The sequence below is a fragment of the Herpailurus yagouaroundi genome, unplaced genomic scaffold (genome assembly GCF_014898765.1).
Source record: "Herpailurus yagouaroundi ecotype Mexico unplaced genomic scaffold, PumYag 181, whole genome shotgun sequence".
Classification (NCBI taxonomy): domain Eukaryota; kingdom Metazoa; phylum Chordata; class Mammalia; order Carnivora; family Felidae; genus Herpailurus; species Herpailurus yagouaroundi.
The window spans coordinates 15,899,554-15,919,526 of record NW_024412412.1 but is presented as its reverse complement, the minus strand read 5'-3'; the positions used below and the strand labels follow the sequence as shown (position 1 = coordinate 15,919,526).

Below are 19,973 nucleotides of genomic sequence, written 5' to 3'. Positions count from 1 at the left end.
CGTTTGGTCCTCTATCGCTAGGCAAGTGCAGGCAGGTTGTTTTTTAATGAGTGCCAAGCGAGAATGGAGCATATTTGCATTTTTCTGGAGGAAGAGATTTCTACCATCCCGTTTTTCATTCTTTTTTTGCAGAATACACATTGTCAAAACAGGATGAAGTTGACCAGTGAAAAGTTGCCCAAGAACCCCTTTTATACCGCTCTCTCCCAGTATGGTGCTAAGAACTCAAAATTCTTCCAGTGGAGGAAGGAAAAGACTGGTACAAATTCTTATAATATTCTCACTAAAAGGCAATTCAGTACACCAGAGCAAAAAAGACAAGAAATAGGAGTCTTACTTGCTGTCAAGGAAGCAGTTAATTTTATGGTCCTTTTTAGCTTTCCTGTAAGAATCTGAGGAATTACTGCTTATGTGGTAGCAAATCGTGAGTGGACAAGTCTCATAATCAGATCCCAAACCTGGTTTTACTCTCAGGACTTTAGGACAGCCTTCTGGAAAAGAGAAGCCAGATGTCACTTCTATTAAAGAAGTGGCAATGCCACACTTTACTTTGAAATGGCATTTAAAGCTACCACTGATTTCTGTACACTTAATAATATTAAATTGGGGATGGTTACTAGCTCATTTGGTTAGAGTAGTTCTTTTTTTTAAAAAAATTTTTTTTCAACATTTATTTATTTTTGGGACAGAGAGAGACAGAGCATGAACGGGGGAGGGGCAGAGAGAGAGGGAGACACAGAATCGGAAACAGGCTCCAGGCTCCGAGCCATCAGCCCAGAGCCTGACGCGGGGCTCGAACTCACGGACCGCGAGATCGTGACCTGGCTGAAGTCGGACGCTCAACCGACTGCGCCACCCAGGCACCCCTGGTTAGAGTAGTTCTAATGAAGGCTCAAATTAAGAATCTCACTCATCCACAGAGTAGCTTTGCCTGAAGAACTGTGCACGCACACTGCATTGCTAGAGCACCTGCCTAGTAGTAAGCAGGGTTAATTTGGAAACCAACCAATAAATATTTCAGGATTATACAAGGCACAGTGTAAGGTACCATGATCATGCTTCTTCCTTGAACTAAGGAGGCCAGTTTCACAAATGAGAACTAAGAAGGAAACTAGTAGAAACAAGTGCCAGATGAGTTCTTTATAATTCATGTGTTCGAGAGAAAATTCATATCGTAAGGCTAAAGATGGAATTCTTCACCTTTTTAAAATCAGATCATTATGGCCATGCTAATTTGGTGGACAAGGCATTGCAGCTCTTGAAGGAAAGAATAAGACGGGGGGATGCTATGGCATATTTCCTACGAGGTCAACTGTATTTTGAAGAGGTATCATTTCCTGTTTGTTTTCATTTCATATAATGCTGTTGTTGGAGCCTCAGAGCAAAATTTCCTGTGGAGTTCCTTACATTGTTATACGAAGGGAATTCTGTTAAATTCCTTAGATTATGGTTGTGCCTTTAAGTATAATATATTAAGGAGATATCTGACCTTCCTTCACAAAAGTCATTCTAATGAAAGTCATTTGTAGGAGTCATTTTGATATGAAATCCATTCTCACACTGTAAATTAAAAATATAATTTTTAGGGGCACCTGGGATGGCTTAGTCAGTTAAGTGAGCAACTCTTGATTTTGGCTCAGGTCATGATCTCACAGTTCATGGGGATCAAGCCCTGCATAGGGCTCTGTGCTGACAGAATGGAGCCTGATTGGGATTCTCTCTTTCTGCCCCTCCCCCTGTGAGTGCTCATGCTCACAAGCTCCCTCTCAAAATAAACTTATAAATGTGCACAAGCTCTCTCTCAAAATAAACTTCTATTTCCTCCCTTCTCTTCCTTCATATAGAGTATTCTGACTTTTCCAGCTCTCACACATCTAGGCCAAACACTAGCCAGAAGGGACAATGAGTCTTAACAGCTAGGTCTCTAACTCATTATGTGTTCTTTAAAATTAGTATTTGCTAGTATTTTGGTGACGTTTTTATTAATTTTATGAAATTGTTGATTAATTCGAGTTTATGAGAAAAAGGAATTCAGTTGTTTTTGTGTCTTCCAGAAGTTGTTTTTCTCTGGTCTGCTCTTCCTGAGTAACAACTTTCCAGTTCAGTAGCAGACTTTCTTTCCACGATTACAAATGATTCATTCTTTAGTATAGGACATTTTCCCTGATGGATTAAGACATTAGCCCCATATTAGTGCCTTACACCTTAGCATAGTTATCAGATTGTAACTGCTGAGGAGCCTTAAAACATGAATTCTTTTATTATTATTTTTTTTATTTTTGAGAGAGACAGAGACAGCATGAGCAGGGGGAGGGGCAGAGAGAGAGAGGTGGGGAGAGAGAGAGAATCCCAAGGAGACTCTACGTTGCCAGCACAGAGCCCGATGCAGGGCTCATACCCATGAAACTGTGAGATCATGACCTGAGCCGAAACCAAGAGAGGACACTTGATCCACTGAGCCACCCAGGTGCCCCAACATGTAGGTTTCTGTAGGAAGTATAGGAGAAAAAATTTTAGAGAATCACATTTGTTTTTCCATGTCTTCTCCCTAGCTGGAGAACTGCAACATTGGCAGCCATGATATAATAATAGTGGATATTTAATAATGGTGGATATTCTGATGTGCACATCTTCTCAGATGCCCTGGCCCCAGCTCTGCAGTGTCTCAGACTAGGAGTGGCAGGTCATATGGCAGCATGGATTGAGCAGAGGGTTAGGCTATCATTTTGAGAGATGTTTGGCAATATCCGAATGTAAGAATAAAAACAAAAGAGAGTCTCACCCAGATTTTTCCTAGTCACTTCCCTCTGTTGTCATATTCAGGCCTATTTAATTGGTTTTATAGTGTGCTGATTGCTGTTGATGCCTTACTTCCAAATTCCATAAGTGTGTTGCTGTCTTTTGCTATCTTTGGTGCTCCTAGCTAGATTTAGGTGGGAATTAAATATTTGTGATGACTTTAAGGTAATAATAAAAATAATTCAATATTTCCTCGGAGCTCGTAGGGATGGTATGAAGAAGCATTAGAACAGTTTGAAGAAATCCAGGAAAAAGACCATCAAGCAACTTACCAGCTAGGAGTAATGTATTACGATGGGCTGGGGACACCTACAGACGCTGTAAGTTACTGTTTCATTCACAATGTTTAAGATTTCATTGTTAATGGGTTTTTGAGGTGATTCAGGTTATTTATATTTTAATATTATATTTCTGTACTTTTATTTCAATAATATCTATCCTTTTAGCATTTAAAGGATAGTAGTAGTCATTTTTACATATATGTGAAAGACAGTATTTCTTTTTGCCCCCTCCTTGCTACCATTGACTGTCAATGACACTTTTGTTTTAAAATGTTTTCCTTTATGTTTAAAAGTTATTCCAAAACTACATGAACATGGAGAAAAGTTAAAAAATAAGTAAAAATAGGATCACCAAATTCTACTATCAAATATGAACAGTTATTATTTTAAAAAATTTTGTTTGATGTTTATTTTTGAGACGATGCAAGAGACAGAGTGCAAGCGGCAGAGGGACAGACAGAGGGAGACACAGAATCTGAAGCGGGCTCCAGGCTCTGAGCTGTCAGCCCAGAGCCCGACGTGGAGCTTGAACTCGCTCGAACTCATGAACCGTGAGATCGTGACCTGAGCCAAAGTCGGACACTTAACCGACTGAGCCACTCAGGCGCCCCAACACTGTTATTATTTTAAAGTATATTCTTCCATGTATTGCCCCATGCAAAAAATTATATATATATATACATATATTTGTTTGTATGTGTGGGCACATCGCACACACTTTTTCAATGTAGGACTACACTATACATAATGGTTTTTAATATCCTTTTTCACCTAACAATGTATTTTGAATGTCCTTGTCTTTGTCAATAAATATAATCTACATTATCATTTTAATAATGGTGAAATTAATGTATATCAATAATATTTGTAGGCCTCATTTATTTGTAAATGTTTGCAGATAAAAGAATAAACTAAGCTATGAGGTTTGGAGATCAGTATGACAATTTTCTCTATTCCTTATGGGATTCTGGGCTTTAGTTTCGTTTGTAAAATGAAAATAAATAAACATACGTTAGAGATACATCTGTCATTTCCTCCTCCTCCCTTGGCCATGGCCAACCTTGAAAATTGATCATGGCCCCCCTTCTAGCTGAATCCAGACGTAGCTTCCGAACTTTTATCAATACAAAGCTTTAAGGTTACGTTACCAGTTCAATCCACTGGAGCCACCATGCAAAATAAAAACCATCAACCTAAGTCACGTAGTTGTTAATGAAATTGAACAACATGTAAAATAACACAAGGCACATGTAGTAAGCATTCGATGAGTGTTTTCTTTCCTGATTTTATCTTGTATAAAATTAATGATGGGAACTATAATTCCTGAAATACTTAATTTTTACTCTTTTAGAATCATAGCACATGATGAAATAAGTGAATGATGAAACAAATATTTGCATTAAATGCAGGATATTTTATTTTAACCCGTTTACAGTTTAACCTGTTAAAAGTGTAGTAACATGAAGTGGCTCAGTTGGTTGAGGGTCCAAGTCTTTGATTTCAGTTCAGGTCATGATCTCAGGGTTGTGGGATTGAGTCTCACGTTGGGCTCTATGCTCAGTGTGGAACCTGCTTAGGATTCTCTCTCTTTCTCCTCCTGCCCCTCTACCCTGCTTGCATACTCCCTCTCTTTAAAAAAATAAAAATTAAAAAAGTGTAGTAACGTGGAATCCATGACTACATTGTTCTCAATCCAACCTGAACCCTCTTTGAAACATCTTTATTTTGTCTGATTCTCACTCACACTGTACATACCTCTTTCCACCATCCTCTAGGTGTTGGCAATACAATTTTCCCTGTTTGCCTCTTTGTAGCCAATCCTCTGTCACCTTTGCTAGCGGCTTCTCTTCTAGATGTTGAAGTGTGTCAGAACCTAGGCCCTTGCTGCTCTCTTCTGCTCTCTCTCCCTGACTAAGCTCATTCAGTCCATGGCTGACATCACCTAGACTTTTAAAAGGCTTCCAAATTGTCTTCACACCAGGACCTCATTCTGAGATCCATACAGCCAAATGCCTCCCACTTCCTAGATGTTTAGTCATCATCTCTCGATCCCTTGGAGTCCACATCTAGTTCACCTACAAACCTGTTGCTTAAAATACACACAAGTCCTACTATTTGAGACAGTGGAGTTTCTTTGCACACTGGTGCCATTCAGAGGGGTGGTCGTCATCCTTGGAACTGCCTTGAAGGACACGAAAGCAGCTTAAAAAATCCCTTTCTATTTTTTGCACTCTGAGCACCTACTCTACCATCCCCGAGGTATGTGCTTACTCTTGTAATTTATCCGACCCTTGTTTATTTAGTTGGATTCACTGCATTATTCACTCACTCTTTCCTTCCACAAACATTAACAAGGAAGGAACAGTCTGAGATGCTGGAGAAGCAAAGATAAGTATGAAAAGGAACGCATAGTTTGAGAATAACTATGAGTGCAGTTGTGAGTCCTGGATTGAGACAATACGTGTGCGAGGCACAAATGTGGGGTCAGGGGAGATTACACTGACACTTAGAAGAGAAGCACAGCATATAAGGTAAGGAAGGAATGGCATTCAGAGGGAGGGAGAGACATGAGCAATGTTACGAAACCTCCTTCAGTACCCTGGATCCAGCTTCCTCAGTCATGTCTGTGCACATTTCAGCATCCTAACTGATGTAGGCTTGACATGACCACCCATTAACTGTGCTGTATATGGAGGCAGCCGGGCACTTCTAAGTCATAACTAGAGAAACCTAGAGAACAGCAATCTTAACACCAATCATGAGTCCATTTAACCATACTCTTCAAGGCAGTTACCACCTAATCTCTGTGACCATCATATCCTATGATATGTACTAAATAAAATCAAAAATGTAAATTGACATACTGATCTTATGAATCTTTTCTCATCCTCAATTAATAAAGCAGTTTTGGGGGAATAGTATTAAAATTCGTTCTACAAAATATTTTAAACAAGATTAATCATAGTAAGATAAAGCCTATTTACTTTAAATAGTAGGATTACTATTCTTATTATTTCAATGATACACTCCAACGTTAAAATATCTGGCGAAAAAAAAAAAAATTGGTCTCGAGTGATTCAGATTCTCCATAATTGTTTTGCCTGCAAATTCAGATAGGATTGAAAGTATTATAATTATTTTATTCAATTGATTTTCTGTTAGATTTTCAAGAGACTCTTATTTTTACATCAATTTTAAGTCATTAAAAACCCAAGGTGCTCTTTAAAAAAAACTACCAAAAAAGTCTCAAGACTCAGACTCACTCTGTCTTTGTGCCACTCTCTTCTTTGGCATTTATCTATATTCATTACAACGAGATATTACACTTAGTTGGCTGTCAAAATTAACTGGAAATTGGAAGAAATTCTGTGGCTGCACTACCTCACGTGATTCTTTATGAACTTGCTGAGTATTTTCTCCCCATCCTTTCCCCCTCCTGTGTCTTTCCCCTCTACCCTCTCTTTCTCTGATGCCAAAAATGGATTTATCCCATTGTCTCAAACAGAGTAATTGAGCCATCTCCTCTTTTGCCTTTCCCTCATGTTACTTCCCTGGAGAGGATTTCTGTGGCCATATTATCAAAATCAACACCCTTTCCTTTCTTCACGAACTTTAATGATTACCTTAGTTATTTGTTACCTGTTTAGTTTCTTTATCTCTAATTGGAATGTAAGCTCTACAGAATCAGGGGGTTTCATCTGTCTTGCTCACGACTCAATCCCCTAGAGACTTAGAACAGGGCCAGACCACAGTAGATGCTCAATCATATTTATTGACTGATCTTGTGGCCCCTTGCTGACCACATTGTTATCAGAGTCACCTCAAAAGGCTTTTTCAAAGGACTTTTCTAGAGTAAGATCCTATGTAAGAAAAAGTATGGTAGCAGCTGTTAAGATAATAAAATATTTGCCCTTGTTACAAGAAAAAATCAATACTTCCTTAGAAGAATGAAGTATCATAACCAAGTAAAACTTAGCCCAGAAATTTAACAATTCAACCGAAGGAACTCTATGAATATAATACTTTAGTAGCCTGAGTAAGACACCATATGATGGTTTTAGTATGTATTGAAAAAGCATTTTATAAAGCCCAGGACTTATTCATAATGAAAACCTTTTAAAAAAAAAAAAAACAACAATGTTAGGAATTATGTTTCCTTATAACTTAGGAATAGCCACTTACAGGTAAAAGCCCAAACCAGAGACTGTCTTTTTTTTTTAATTTTTTTTTTCAACGTTTATTTATTTTTGGGACAGAGAGAGACAGAGCATGAACGGGGGAGGGGCAGAGAGAGAGGGAGACACAGAATCGGAAACAGGCTCCAGGCTCTGAGCCATCAGCCCAGAGCCCGACGCGGGGCTCGAACTCACGGACCGCGAGATCGTGACCTGGCTGAAGTCGGACGCTTAACCGACTGCGCCACCCAGGCGCCCCGAGACTGTCTTTTTTGAAGCAGAAATAAAATCTTTTTCACGGGTCATACTGACCTACTCATACTATCTCCTGAATATCTTTCAGATCTGTCCCCAGTCCTTTATTCCCACTCCCTCTCTTCCAGTTCAGGCTCACAGGACCCATTACCTGGGTTATTTCAGTAGTAGATCCCCAGCTTCTGTGCTGGCCCCAGACTTGTTACTCAAACTGCCACTAATGCCGTCTTTCCAAAATACAAATCTGATTACGTCCCGTCCATCCAAAGACTTCAACGTTGAAGGTCCAAAGAAGGGCATGATTTGGAGTGTTCCCAATGGACAGCCAGCTAGTTGGACACCTAGAGGCCCATATAAAGTAACATTTACTTGGTAAATTCTTCGGTTTCAAAAGCAATAACTGCCCTTCCAAACCCTCATTCAAGTCCCAAGTTTGCAGTGTCTGCCGACACGAGGGGCTTCACCAGGCATCATGAGACCAACCCACTGTGACTGTACCTGAACTAGACATCAGAATTCCATCTGGAACCCTGACTTCACTCGGTCCCACCAAGCGTCACAGCTGTATCACCTCTGGCCGCTACACACAACGTATGCCTCTCTGGTCATTTGTCTTCTCATGTATTCTCGACTCCATATTGCTTTCTGTTTCCTCTCCTGTTCTTACGGCTGCCCTCCCTCCTAAACTTTCCAGCTGGCAAATCCTCAGGCTTTCCTCAGACTATTTCTTTCCCTTCCTTGCCTCATCGGAAACTTAGCTCTCCCATAACCACCTCTCTGTAGGTCGAGGGCTCTCCTTCCCTATCCCAATGTGCTCAAAGGTGGAGTTGGCATCATTTTCACCCCCCAATTCATTTTCCAGCTATGAGCTCTCCTCCACTCCACTGACTTTCCTACTTCTATCAACTTCCCAGTCATTGGTCATTCCCCGACATTTCATTCTGGGATTATAGTTTTCCTCCCTGTGTTGTTCCATCATTTTGTCTGACACTTGAATTAAGAACTGAGTAACAAGAGGGAGAGACCATGTATGTAGGTCTGGGGAATCACATTCAGGTAGAGGAAATAGCTAGTGTTAAGGTCTGAGGAAGGAGGGAAAACTGGAGTGTAGTCAAACCAGTGAGACGGGGCCAAACCACATGGGACTTGGAAAACGAGGGCCAAGAGTTTGGCTTGTGTGATCAATGTAATGTGAAAACACTGAAAGGGAGGGAAATCAATATGATTTCCATTAAAAGAAATCATTTTGTCTGTTGTGTGGGGAATGGACTGAATGGAAGCAGGAGTAGAAGCAGGAAGCCAATTGGGAAGCCACTGGGGTTCAGATAAAACCACTTTAACTAAAGTACCATTCGTGGTACTTTAGAATATACTCTTAAGAGGATACAGGCCTTCTAATGGACTGGGAGAGGGCCAGGAGTAATAAATAATAAATAAGGGGAGGGATCAAGGGTGATATGCCATTTAACAACAATGGGACGACTGAGGAAGGAGCAGGTTTGGGACGTGACAAGAAAACCTAACTTTTGAAGTATGCGTTAAGTCACCTGTGCAGAGATGTCAAGTAGAGAGTCTGGAGCTCAGTGATGCAGTCAGGACCGGAGAAATCGGGGCGGGGGGGTCTCAGTGGACCGTTGGTAGTTATGGCACCAGATTTGGATGCAGTTGCTGAATGAGTGAACGCAGAGAAGAGGAAAAGGCCAGGGACAGAGATGGGGAGCCCTCCAATATTTAATGGTCAGAGGGGAAAGAATAGCCAGCAAAAGAGAATGAGAAGGAGCAGGGAGAATAGAGGAAGTTGAGGAGTGTGTGTTGATCTGGAAGTCAGACGATGAAACTGTTTCAAGGAGGAAGTAATCATCTGTCTCAAATTCTGTTGAGGTGAGTATAATGAAAACTGAGCGCTTACTGTTAGGCACATTAAGACGAATCTCCTCGGAGACCCTGACTAAAGCCTTTTCAGTGGAGGGAGAAGGGACCAAAGTCAGAGTGGGCCGAGGAGACGCATGAAGGTGAGGAGTTGGGCATAAGCACTGAGTTTTGTCATATGGCAGAACAAATGCATATGCACTAACGAGGTCATGGACTCGAGGGAGGGTCCTCCCTGGTCCAGAGATACCACAGTGTATTTGTAAGTTGATACACAAGATCTAGCAGAGAGGTGAAAAGGATGAGTTAGGTAAATTCACAGATTCAGTGTCTCTCTTGATTTTCTATTTTCTCAGTGACATAAAAGAAAAGCCACGTACTCGCTTCAGCAGTATGTACACTAAAACTGGAAGGACAGAGAAAATTAGCATAGTCCCTGCATGCGAGGATGACTCACAAAGTCATGAATCACCCCATGTTTTTATAAAAATATAAATAAAAATTTTCGAAAGGTGAAGCATGGGCTGAGAATGAGGGAAAGGGCAGGGGCAGCGGAAGTGTGAAGAGACAGGATAAAGTTTGAAATAGTTCTCTTCCCTACCATGTTAAGTGGGAGAGAACACTGAGGCAGCAAACTGATGGTATTGTTTGCCAGGGCTGAGAGCTCACTCTGAAATCTGTGATCAGGAGGACCTATCGCCATGGCTGTGTTTTTTCCCAGCCATGTGCAGCTGCTTGAGTGCATCTGAGTAGGCAGAGAAATGGTTTATCTGCCAGATAAATCAGTGTCAAGGAGGGAAAGAGGAATGAAGGGATGAGTATGGTGACAGACGCAGAATAAGCCTAAAAGGTGAGAATTAAGGACATGAAGAAGTAGAGGAACCAGGGAAGTTGGCAGGTTCAATGCATTGGCATATGGCGACTCCCAAAGAGAATGGCTCGAATGTGATTACATATGGAGGCCAGCGGAGCAAAGGAAGATGGCCGCTGTAGATCCCTTCTCACCTAGAATTACACTGGCTTGATAATACCTTTAACTCACAGTAAAGGGGAAAATATCTCTTTTCATTATTATCACTTTATTAACGTACCAATGTTCTTGATACTAATTTGGTCCAGACTCTGGTTCAACCATATATGCTTTGTGTGGTAGACTTGACCTGTTTTCCTCAGGGAGCATTCAAAGGTCATTATTACCCCATAGAGAATGGTAATCACATGTGGGCTCCAACACCTAGGGAAGCTACAAATGGAAACTGGAAATAGCTTTGGGGGGGGAGGGGGCAGGGAATGAATAAAGCAACAAAGTTTTGGCTGAGATAAAATTGCAGTGAGGACAAGTTCACCTGTTTTAGCTTTGCTTTCCCCATCTCACAGAATTCTAAAAAGGTTTTTAAACCCTTTCTTTAGCATAAGGCAGTAAACATTTGAGTGTAATTTAGTGCCAGATTGCAGGAAATTTGACTTAGGAAATTCAGTCTATGGATTCATCAGGCAACTGTGCTTCTGTTTTCTAGACACAATACGTTTCGACGTCTGTCCTCTAATCCACTCCCTAGATTTTTTAAATAATTTTTAAATTTTACTTATTTATTTTTGAGAGAGAGACAGAGAGTGAGCGGGGGAGAGGCAGAGGAAAGAGAGAATCCTAAGCAGGCTCTACACTGTCAGCAGAGCCCAATGTGGGGCTCAAACTCACAAACTATGAGATCATGACCTGAGCGAAAAATTAGAGTCAGACGCAGAACAGACTGAACCACCCAGGAGCCCCTCTAACCCACTCCCCAGATTTAACTTCACATATTAAATGCAATCGGAATCAAATTTCCTACAAGATTTTTTATGGCATGTGGCAAGCTGATTCTAGAATTCATATGAAAGAACAAAAAGCCAAATATTTATATGTAGTATTTAAAGCAAGGTGGGTTTTGTTCAGGAATAGGCAAAGATCAAAAGAACAAAAGAGTCCAGAAACAGACGTACATCGATATATGGGTATTTACCATGTCATAAAATTTCACATGTGTGAGAAATGGTGATGGAACGGTTTGGTCACATTTTTAATTCACTTATTTTCTAGTTATATATACTCTTTTTAGTAGTTGCTCTAGAGATTACAATATGCACTTTTAATTTATCACAACAGACAAGGAGTTTATATGGAATTACTTCAGGTAAAATATAGGAACCTTGAATAAGTATGCTTTCATTGACCCGCCTACCCCCAATCTTTGTCACGCTATACTTAAATTCATATTATAAATCTCCAAATATAAAAGTGTTATAATTTTTGCTTTAGTCATATATCTTTTGAAGAAATTAAGAGGATAATAAATTATATGCACATGTATATATACGTGTATCCTTTTATATTTATTACATATTTACCATTTCTAGAACTCTTCATTCCTTCCTGTCAACCTGAGTAGCCATTTGTCACCATATTCCTTTCCTTTTGACCTGAAGAAATTCCTTTGAAGGGAATTTCTTATAGTACAGTTTGCAGATGATGATTTATCTCTGATTTTGATCATCTAAAAATGTCTTTAGGGGCGCCTGGGTGGCTCAGCCGGTTGAGCGTCTGACTTCGGCTCAGGTCATGATCTCATGGTTTGTGGGTTCGAGCCCCGCTTTGGGCTCTGTGCTGACAGCTCAGAGCCTGGAGCCTGCTTGGGATTCTGTGACTCCCTCTCTCTCTGCCCTCCCTTGCTCATGCTCTTTCAAAAATAAGCATTAAAAAATTTTTTTTTTAATGCTTAAAAATGTCTTTAATCTGCCTTCACTTTTGATGAATTGTTTTTGCTGGTTGAGTTTTTCTTTTCCACACTTTAAAAATGCTATTCTTGGGGCACCTGGGTGGCTCAGTCAGTTGAACAACTGACTCTTGGTTTCGGCTCAGGTCATGATCTCACAGTTCGTGAGTCTGAACCCTGCATTGGGATCTGCACTGTCAGACTTGGGATTCGTTCTCTCCCTCTCTCTCTGCCCCTCCCCCACTCGCTCCCTCTCAAAATGAATAAACTTAAAAAAATGCCACTGTCAAATCTTCTGGCCTTCATTAATTGCCTTGCTCCTCCCCCCACCAGTGTTTTTGAGATGTAATTGACATATATCATATTAGGTTGTATGACATAATTTGATATAAGTATATATTGAAAAATGATTATCACAATAAAGCTAGTTGACATCCGTCACCTCACATAGTTACAAACTTTTCTTATGACTAGAAATTTTAAGAGCTACTCTCATAGCAACTTTCAAATATATAACACACTGTTGTCAACTATAGGCTCCATGCTGTATATTACATTCCCAGAACTTATTTATAACTGGAAGCCTGTGCCTTTGAGTATAGTTGACAATATTACATTAGTTTCAGGTGTACAGCACAGTGATTAGACTACCAATTATGCTATGCTCATCACAAAAGTAGCTACATCTGTAACCACACAGCGGCATTACAATATCAGTGACTATATTCCTTATGCCTTTCATTCCTGTGACATTTCATAACTAGAAGTCTGTATCTCCCACTCCCCTTCACCCATTTTGCCCATTCCCCCACCCCCTCCCGTCCACAAAGCATATGTTTGTTCTCTGTATTTACAGGTCTGATTCTGCCTCTTATTTATTCATTTTTTTAGATGCCACATATGAATGAAATTATATGGTATTTATCTTTCTCAGTCTGACTTACTTCACTTAGCTAGCATAATACCCTCTAGGTCCATCCACATTGTTACAAATGACACAGTCCCATCCTCTTTTTATGGCTGAGTGATATGCCTGTGTGTGTGTGTGTGTGTACATACATATATATATGTACCACATCTTTCTTACCCATTCATCAATCAGTGGACTCTTCCATATCTTGGTTATTGTAAATGATTCTGCAATAAACAAAGAAGTGGATAGATCCTTTCAAATTACTGTTTTTGTTATCTTTGGGTAAATTCCCAGTAGTTGAATTAATGGATCATATGGTATTTCTATTTTTAATTTTTTGAAATTATACTGTTTTGCACACTGGCTGTTCCAATTTACATTCCCACCAACAGTGAACAAGGGTTTCTTTTTCTCTACATTCTAACACTTGTTACTTCTTGTCTTTTTTATTTTAGGCACTCTGACAATGTGATGTCTCATTGTGGTTTTGATTTGCATTTCCCTGATGATGAGTGATGTTGAGCATCTTTTCATGTGTCTGTTGGCTACCTGTATGTCTTCTTTGGAAAAACGGTCCTGTGCACATTTTCTACTTGGATTATTTGTGTGTGTGTGTGTGTGTGTGTGTGTGTGTGTGTGTGTGTGTGTGTGAGAGAGAGAGAGAGAGAGAGTTGGCTAAGTTCTTTATATATTTGGATATTAACTTTGTCAGATGTATCATTTGCAAATATCTTTTCCCACTGAGTAGGTTTTTGGCCTTTTTGTTTTGGTGGTGGTTTCCTTCACTGTGCTGCAAAAGCGTATTTTGATGTAGTCCCAATAGTTTATTTTGGGTTTTGCTTCCCTTGCCTTAGGAGACATATCTAGAAAAATGTCTCTATGGCGAATGCTAGAATCACTGCCTGTTTTCTAGGAACTTTATGGGTTTAGATCTCACATTTAAGTCCTTAGTCCCTTTTGAGTTGATTTTTGTGTATGGTATCAGAAAGTGGTCCAGTTTCATTCTTTAACATGTAGCTGTCCAGTTTTCCCAACACCATTTATTGAAGAGACTATCTTTCATTGTATATTCTTGTCTCCTTTGTCATAGATTATTTGACCATATAATTGTAGGTTTAATTCTGGGTTCTTTCTTCTGTTCCATTGATCTATGTGTCTATTTACATACCACTACCATACCACTTTACTACAGCTTTGCATAGTATACCTTGAAATCTGGAATTGTGATACCTCCAGTTTTGTTCTTTATTGAGGTTGCTTTGGCTCTTCAGGGTTTTTTGCAGTTCCATGCAAATTTTAGTAATTTTTTAATTTTGTGAAAAATGCGGTTGGTATTTTGACAGGTATTGCATTGATTCTATAGATTGCTTTGCGTAATGTACATTTTAACAATGATGGGGCACCCGGGTGGCTCAGTTGGTTAAGCGACTGACTTCAGCTCAGGTTATGACCTCACGGTTCATGAGTTCGAGCCCCATGTCAGGCTCTGTGCAAACAGCTCAGAGCCTGGAGCCTGCTTCAGATTCTGTGTCTCCCTCTCTCTCTGACCCTCCTCCACTCACACTCTTTCTCTCAAAAATAAATAAATACTAAAAAATATTTAAAAATATATATACATTTTAACAATGTTAATTCTTCAAATCTAGAAGCATGGAATATCTTTCCATTTGTTTGTGTCATCTTCAATTTCTTTCATCAATGTTTTATAGTTTTCACAGTACAGGTCTTTCACTTCTTTGGTTAACCTCCTAGGCATTGTATTCTTTTTGGTACCGTTATAAGTGTAGTTTAATTTCTCTTTCTGCTACCTTATTAGTATATAGACATACTACTGACTTCAGAGCATTAATTTTATCTACTTCAAATTTACTGAATTCACTTATTAGTTCTAACAGGTTTTTGATGGAGCCTTTAGGTTTTCTATGTATAGTATCACAGGCATCTTCCAATAGTGATAGTTTAACTTCTTGTTTAACAAAATGAATACTCCTTTTTCTTATCTGATTGCTGTGGCTACGACTTCCAGTAGCATGTTGAATACAAGTGGTGAGAATGGACATCCTGGTCTTATTCCTAATCTTAGAGGGAAAGCTGTGTTTTTCATATTCAGTAAGATGTCCGCTGTGGGTTTTTCATATAGGTCTTTATTGTGTTGAGGTATGTTTCCTCTAAACCTACCTTGTTCAGAGTTTTTATCATGAATTGATGTTGAATTGTATCAGATGCTTTTTCTGCATCTGTTGAGATGATCATATGATTTGTATCCTTTGTTTTGGTGATGTGGCGTACCACATGGTTGATTTGTAAATACTGAACTATCCTTGTATCCCCAGAATAAATCCCACTTGATTTTGGTGAATGATCCTTTTAATGTATTGTTGGATTCAGCTTGCTAATATTTTGTTGAGTTTTGCATCTATGTTCATCAGGGATATTGGCCTATAGTTTTCTTTTTTTGTGGTGTCTTTGTCTGGTTTTGGTATCAGGGCAATGCTGGCTTCACAGAATGCATATGGAACCTTTCCTTCCTCTTCTATCGTTTGAATCATTTAGGAGAATAGGTTTTAACTCTTCTTTAAATGTCTGGTAGAATTTACCTATGAAGCCATCTGTTCCTGGACTTTTATTTTTTTGTTAGTTTTTTTTAAATTACTGATTCAGTTTCATTACTAGTAATCAACCTATTCAGATTTATTTCTTGATTCAGTTTCAGAAGATTGTACGTTTCCAGGAATTTATCCATTTCTTCAAGGTTGTCCCATTTGTTGGCATAGGTTTATCTTTTCCAAGAACTAGCTCTTGGTTTCATTGATTTTTTTTTCTGTCTCTTATGTCATTTATTTCTGCTCTGATCTTTACCATTTCCTTCCTTTTACATCATTTTACCTTGGGCTTTGTTCTTCTTTTTTACGTTCCCTTAGATACAAGTTTAGATTGTTTGAGCTTTTTCTTGTTTCTTGAGGTAGGCCTGTATCACTACACATTTTCCTCTGAGAACTGCCTTTGCTGTCTCCCAAGATTTTGTTGTTTTCATTTTCATTTGTCTCCACATATTTTGATTTCTTCTTTGCTTTGTTGACCCATTGGTTGTTCAGAATCATGTTGTTTAGCCTCCTTGTGTTTTTTCCCCTATTTTTTTCTTGTGATTTATTTCTAGTTTCATACTCTACGGTCCAAAAAGATGCATGGCATGACTTCAGTCTTCTTAAATACTAATTATATAGTTGTTCTCCTGTACATCATGTGTCATTTTTCTCAGGCTACTTTCAAGATTTCTTCGGCTTTCAGCAGTTTGACCATGATGTATGCCTGGGAAATCTACTTCATGTTTATCCCGCCTGAGGTTCACTGAACTTCATGGATCACTTCCAGCTGCAGTTTTTTGTTTTTTTTTTTAATTTTTTTTTCAACGTTTTTATTTATTTATGGGACAGACAGAGACAGAGCATGAACGGGGGAGGGGCAGAGAGAGAGGGAGACACAGAATCGGAAACAGGCTCCAGGCTCCAAGCCATCAGCCCAGAGCCCGACGCGGGGCTCGAACTCACGGACCGTGAGATCGTGACCTGGCTGAAGTCGGACGCTTAACCGACTGCGCCACCCAGGCACCCCATCAGCTGCAGTTTTTAAGAGTAATCTCTCCTCTGGCTTGCATATGCTCTGGTAAACTTTCCAGTGTCTTAAAAAAAAAAAATGTTTTTAACGTTTGCTCCAGATTTAGTCATTGCTATCTGTGGAAGGATTTACACAACCAACTCACTCGACCACCAGTAAATTCCCTCTTACTATTAGGTTTAGAAAAAAAGGCAAAGGGGCGCCTGGGTGGCTCAGTCAGTTAAGCGTCCAACTTTGGCTCAGGTCATGATCTCATTGTTCATGATTTCAAGCCCTGCATTGGGCTCTGTGCTGACCACTCAGAGCCTGGAGCTTGCTTCAGATTCTGAGTCTCCTTCTCTCTCTCGACCCCTCCCTGGCTCTGTCTCTCAAAAATAAATAAATATTTTTAAAAAGGTTAAAAAAAAAAAGGAAAAAAAGGTAAATATGTACGTCACACATTCACAAAGACAAATCTCTATAAATTGGGACTCACTAAAAAGCAAACACCTTTATCTTCTATCACTGTGGTATTTAGCCAGCAACAGAACTTGGAGAGAGCAGTGAAGGATAAAAGCTAGAATGCAGTGTATAGAAAATGGGTTTGATCGTCAAACATTTTCTTCTTGGGAATGATGTTTGACAGTCTGCGCCTGATGGATTTTTTGGAGGGGGCAACATCTTCCTGTGTGCTCTTTGTGACTATGCAGATGTCATATGAATAGCATGTTGTATGTAAATTATCACTGAGCGTACTTAGTGTGCTTGAAGGAAGAACATCGTGTTTGGGGCTCACAAGTGTACTCTGACTGGAAATGTGGAAGAAGTTACAGCTATTCTTGTACGTTGATAAGTTCTAAAAACTGTGCCCATCCAGAATAAGGGCTATAAGGTAGAAGGGAGGAGAGAAAAAAGAAATCACATTGAAACATAATCCAACTGCGGAAGCTAAAACATGAGGGAAATGCCTTATATGCTTTAGATCTCAGAGCTCTGGGAATGCCTACTCAGGAGATATACCCTTCCTTCTTCCCTTCCCTCCCTGTCCCACCCCCCTCCTCCCTTATTTCCAGCTCTGCAGACTAAAGGGCAACCGTCTGCCTGGGCACAGACCCATGACATCAAACATCGTGTCACAGGAAGAAGACTTTTACACCATTACTGGGAAAAAGAATTTAGTTTGAATAAAACTAAAAACTGGGTTTTTTTTGTTTGTTCTTTTCCTTTGTGGAAGGAAAAAGGAGTGGAATACATGAAGAAAATCATCCATTCTCCATGTCCCAAAGCAAGACACCTACAATTTGCAGCTGCCTACAACCTTGGAAGAGCTTATTATGAAGGGAAAGGTGTCAAACGATCAGATGAGGAAGCTGAAAGGTAGTCTTACCTGAAAACAAGTGTTGTTGTTTTTTTTCTTTTTAATCAAATGCTGACACAAAGAGTAACTTGCCCTTTTTTTCTTTTAGACTGTGGCTTTTTGCTGCAGACAATGGAAATCCAAAAGCTAGTGTGAAAGCTCAAAGTATCCTAGGATTGTATTATTCCACAAAAGAACCCAAAGAATTAGAAAAGGTAACACTGATCTATTTGTTTTTAACGCCAGCACCTCGCATAGATTAATATTTATTTCAGAAATTAATAATAATTTCTTTTCTGAAGGGAGGGCAGTAAAGAATGAGTGTCTAGTTTTAAAGATCTCTTACATTTCTTTAAAGTGTAAAGAAAGTTTACAGTTTGGGATCTCAAAGCTCATTTTACCCTTTACTCATCTATGGTCTACCTTTTCCCTACCTCTACCAAAGGATTCCACGGATGTGAGAGCACTTTCTACACTATAAAAAGCCACACGTACAAAATATTTTATACCATGAAAGCTGAGAGAGTCCTAAAATATGGCCCAAATCCTATTATGTGAATAAATTAATTTGTTCTGAGAAAGTAATGATGCTAGTAAGTAAAATACACACGAAAATGAGTTAAAAATTAAATCCATTTACGACTTTTGCATAAATACAATCTCTTTAATCATCAATGATTGAAACATTTTCCAAGAAATCGTATGGGTTGGAGGAAACGTAGGGCCACGTGCTACTTGTAAGAGGCATGAAGAACAAACTCACAAGAAACACCACCCGAACAAGACCCTCTTTGGATAACTAAGCAGCCACTTGGAAATAATTTTTTGAACCAATTCAAAGTCACTGTAGCTGAGTACTGAGCAAATGGGCTTGCAAGCACATGCAGCTTTTATCTCGGCTGCCTGGGATCGACAGGCGCCACCTCTGAGATCTCGGCATCAGCAGCTCTCCTCTCCTTGCCGGGCCTCATTGCAGGGTGTCTCAGAGCCTAGCAGACACTTAGTTCCTACTTCCTACCTTCCTGATCCTTCCTCGGGAAACACCAGAAAATCTTGAATCCTATGACAGTTGAACTGGCTAGGCTGTGACCTCCAACCTCTCTTTTGGATATGTGAAACTGGCGCTCACCTGAAACACACACAAGGTGCTAAAACTGTTTCCTAGAGATAAGTTATGCACACTATCTCATAATTAGAGATTTTTTTCTTTCTTTCCAGTATTCCCTTATAATTTTGCCTGGTGGGTAACAAAGATGAAATTGTGCTTTTTCTTAGGCATTTTATTGGCATTCAGAAGCGTGTGGCAATGGAAATCTGGAGTCCCAGGGTGCACTTGGGCTGATGTATTTTTATGGACAAGGCATCCGCCAGGACCCTGAAGCTGCCTTGCAGTGCTTAAGGGAAGCGGCAGAACGTGGAAACGTCTATGCTCAAGGGAATCTCGTGGAGTATTACTATAAAATGAAATTTTTTACTAAGTGTGTTACATTTTCCAAAAGGTAAATAAGCTGGATAAAAGTATTTCCAAAACCTCCTCCCAGATGTTCTATGCCAGGTCTGTTCAATAGAACTTGCTACAATATTGGAAATGACGGCTAGTGAGCACTTGAAATGTGGCAAGTGCAACTGACGACTCACCTGTTACATTTCATTAGATTTTGGAAGAGTCTAATTCTGTGCTATCAGTCTTCAGGATTTCAGTGTTATTCACTCTGTGTACCAGCTGATGATCTTAATCACGTTTGACTTTTGGGGGCATGAATTTCCTTTTTTTATAAAGAAGAAAATACCTCCATAGGATTACTAACATAGTACATATAAAGTACTTAACATAGCTTAGCACATCAGAAATGCTTATTAAATATGTTTTAATTTCTTCATAGACTCTTCAGCCACATGTTCTATGACTGCACAATTGCAAGATAGCTTGATAAAGATTGTAAAATGAGAATGGTTAAGAGATGCCAGTATTAACAC

At 39.5% G+C, this 19,973-nt stretch overlaps 1 protein-coding gene and 1 non-coding gene across 6 annotated transcripts in view; both read left to right on the top strand.

Annotated features, from left to right (window-relative positions):
• The window catches only part of LRP2BP (LRP2 binding protein), a 39,976-nt gene that overhangs the window by 11,314 nt on the left and 8,689 nt on the right, over positions 1 to 19,973 (top strand). For all 5 annotated transcript variants that reach the window (XM_040489933.1, XM_040489932.1, XM_040489930.1 and 2 more), the window contains 6 exons: positions 133 to 259; positions 1,215 to 1,327; positions 3,006 to 3,119; positions 17,874 to 18,016; positions 18,106 to 18,211; positions 19,272 to 19,495. In XM_040489933.1, the coding sequence (XP_040345867.1) occupies positions 154 to 259; positions 1,215 to 1,327; positions 3,006 to 3,119; positions 17,874 to 18,016; positions 18,106 to 18,211; positions 19,272 to 19,495 (806 nt within the window). In that variant the 5' untranslated portion in view covers positions 133 to 153. The remainder of the gene's footprint in view (positions 1 to 132; positions 260 to 1,214; positions 1,328 to 3,005; positions 3,120 to 17,873; positions 18,017 to 18,105; positions 18,212 to 19,271; positions 19,496 to 19,973) is intronic.
• On the top strand, positions 9,756 to 9,862 carry LOC121040025 (U6 spliceosomal RNA). The gene has a single exon (XR_005795095.1). It is a non-coding gene; the product is annotated as a U6 spliceosomal RNA (small nuclear RNA).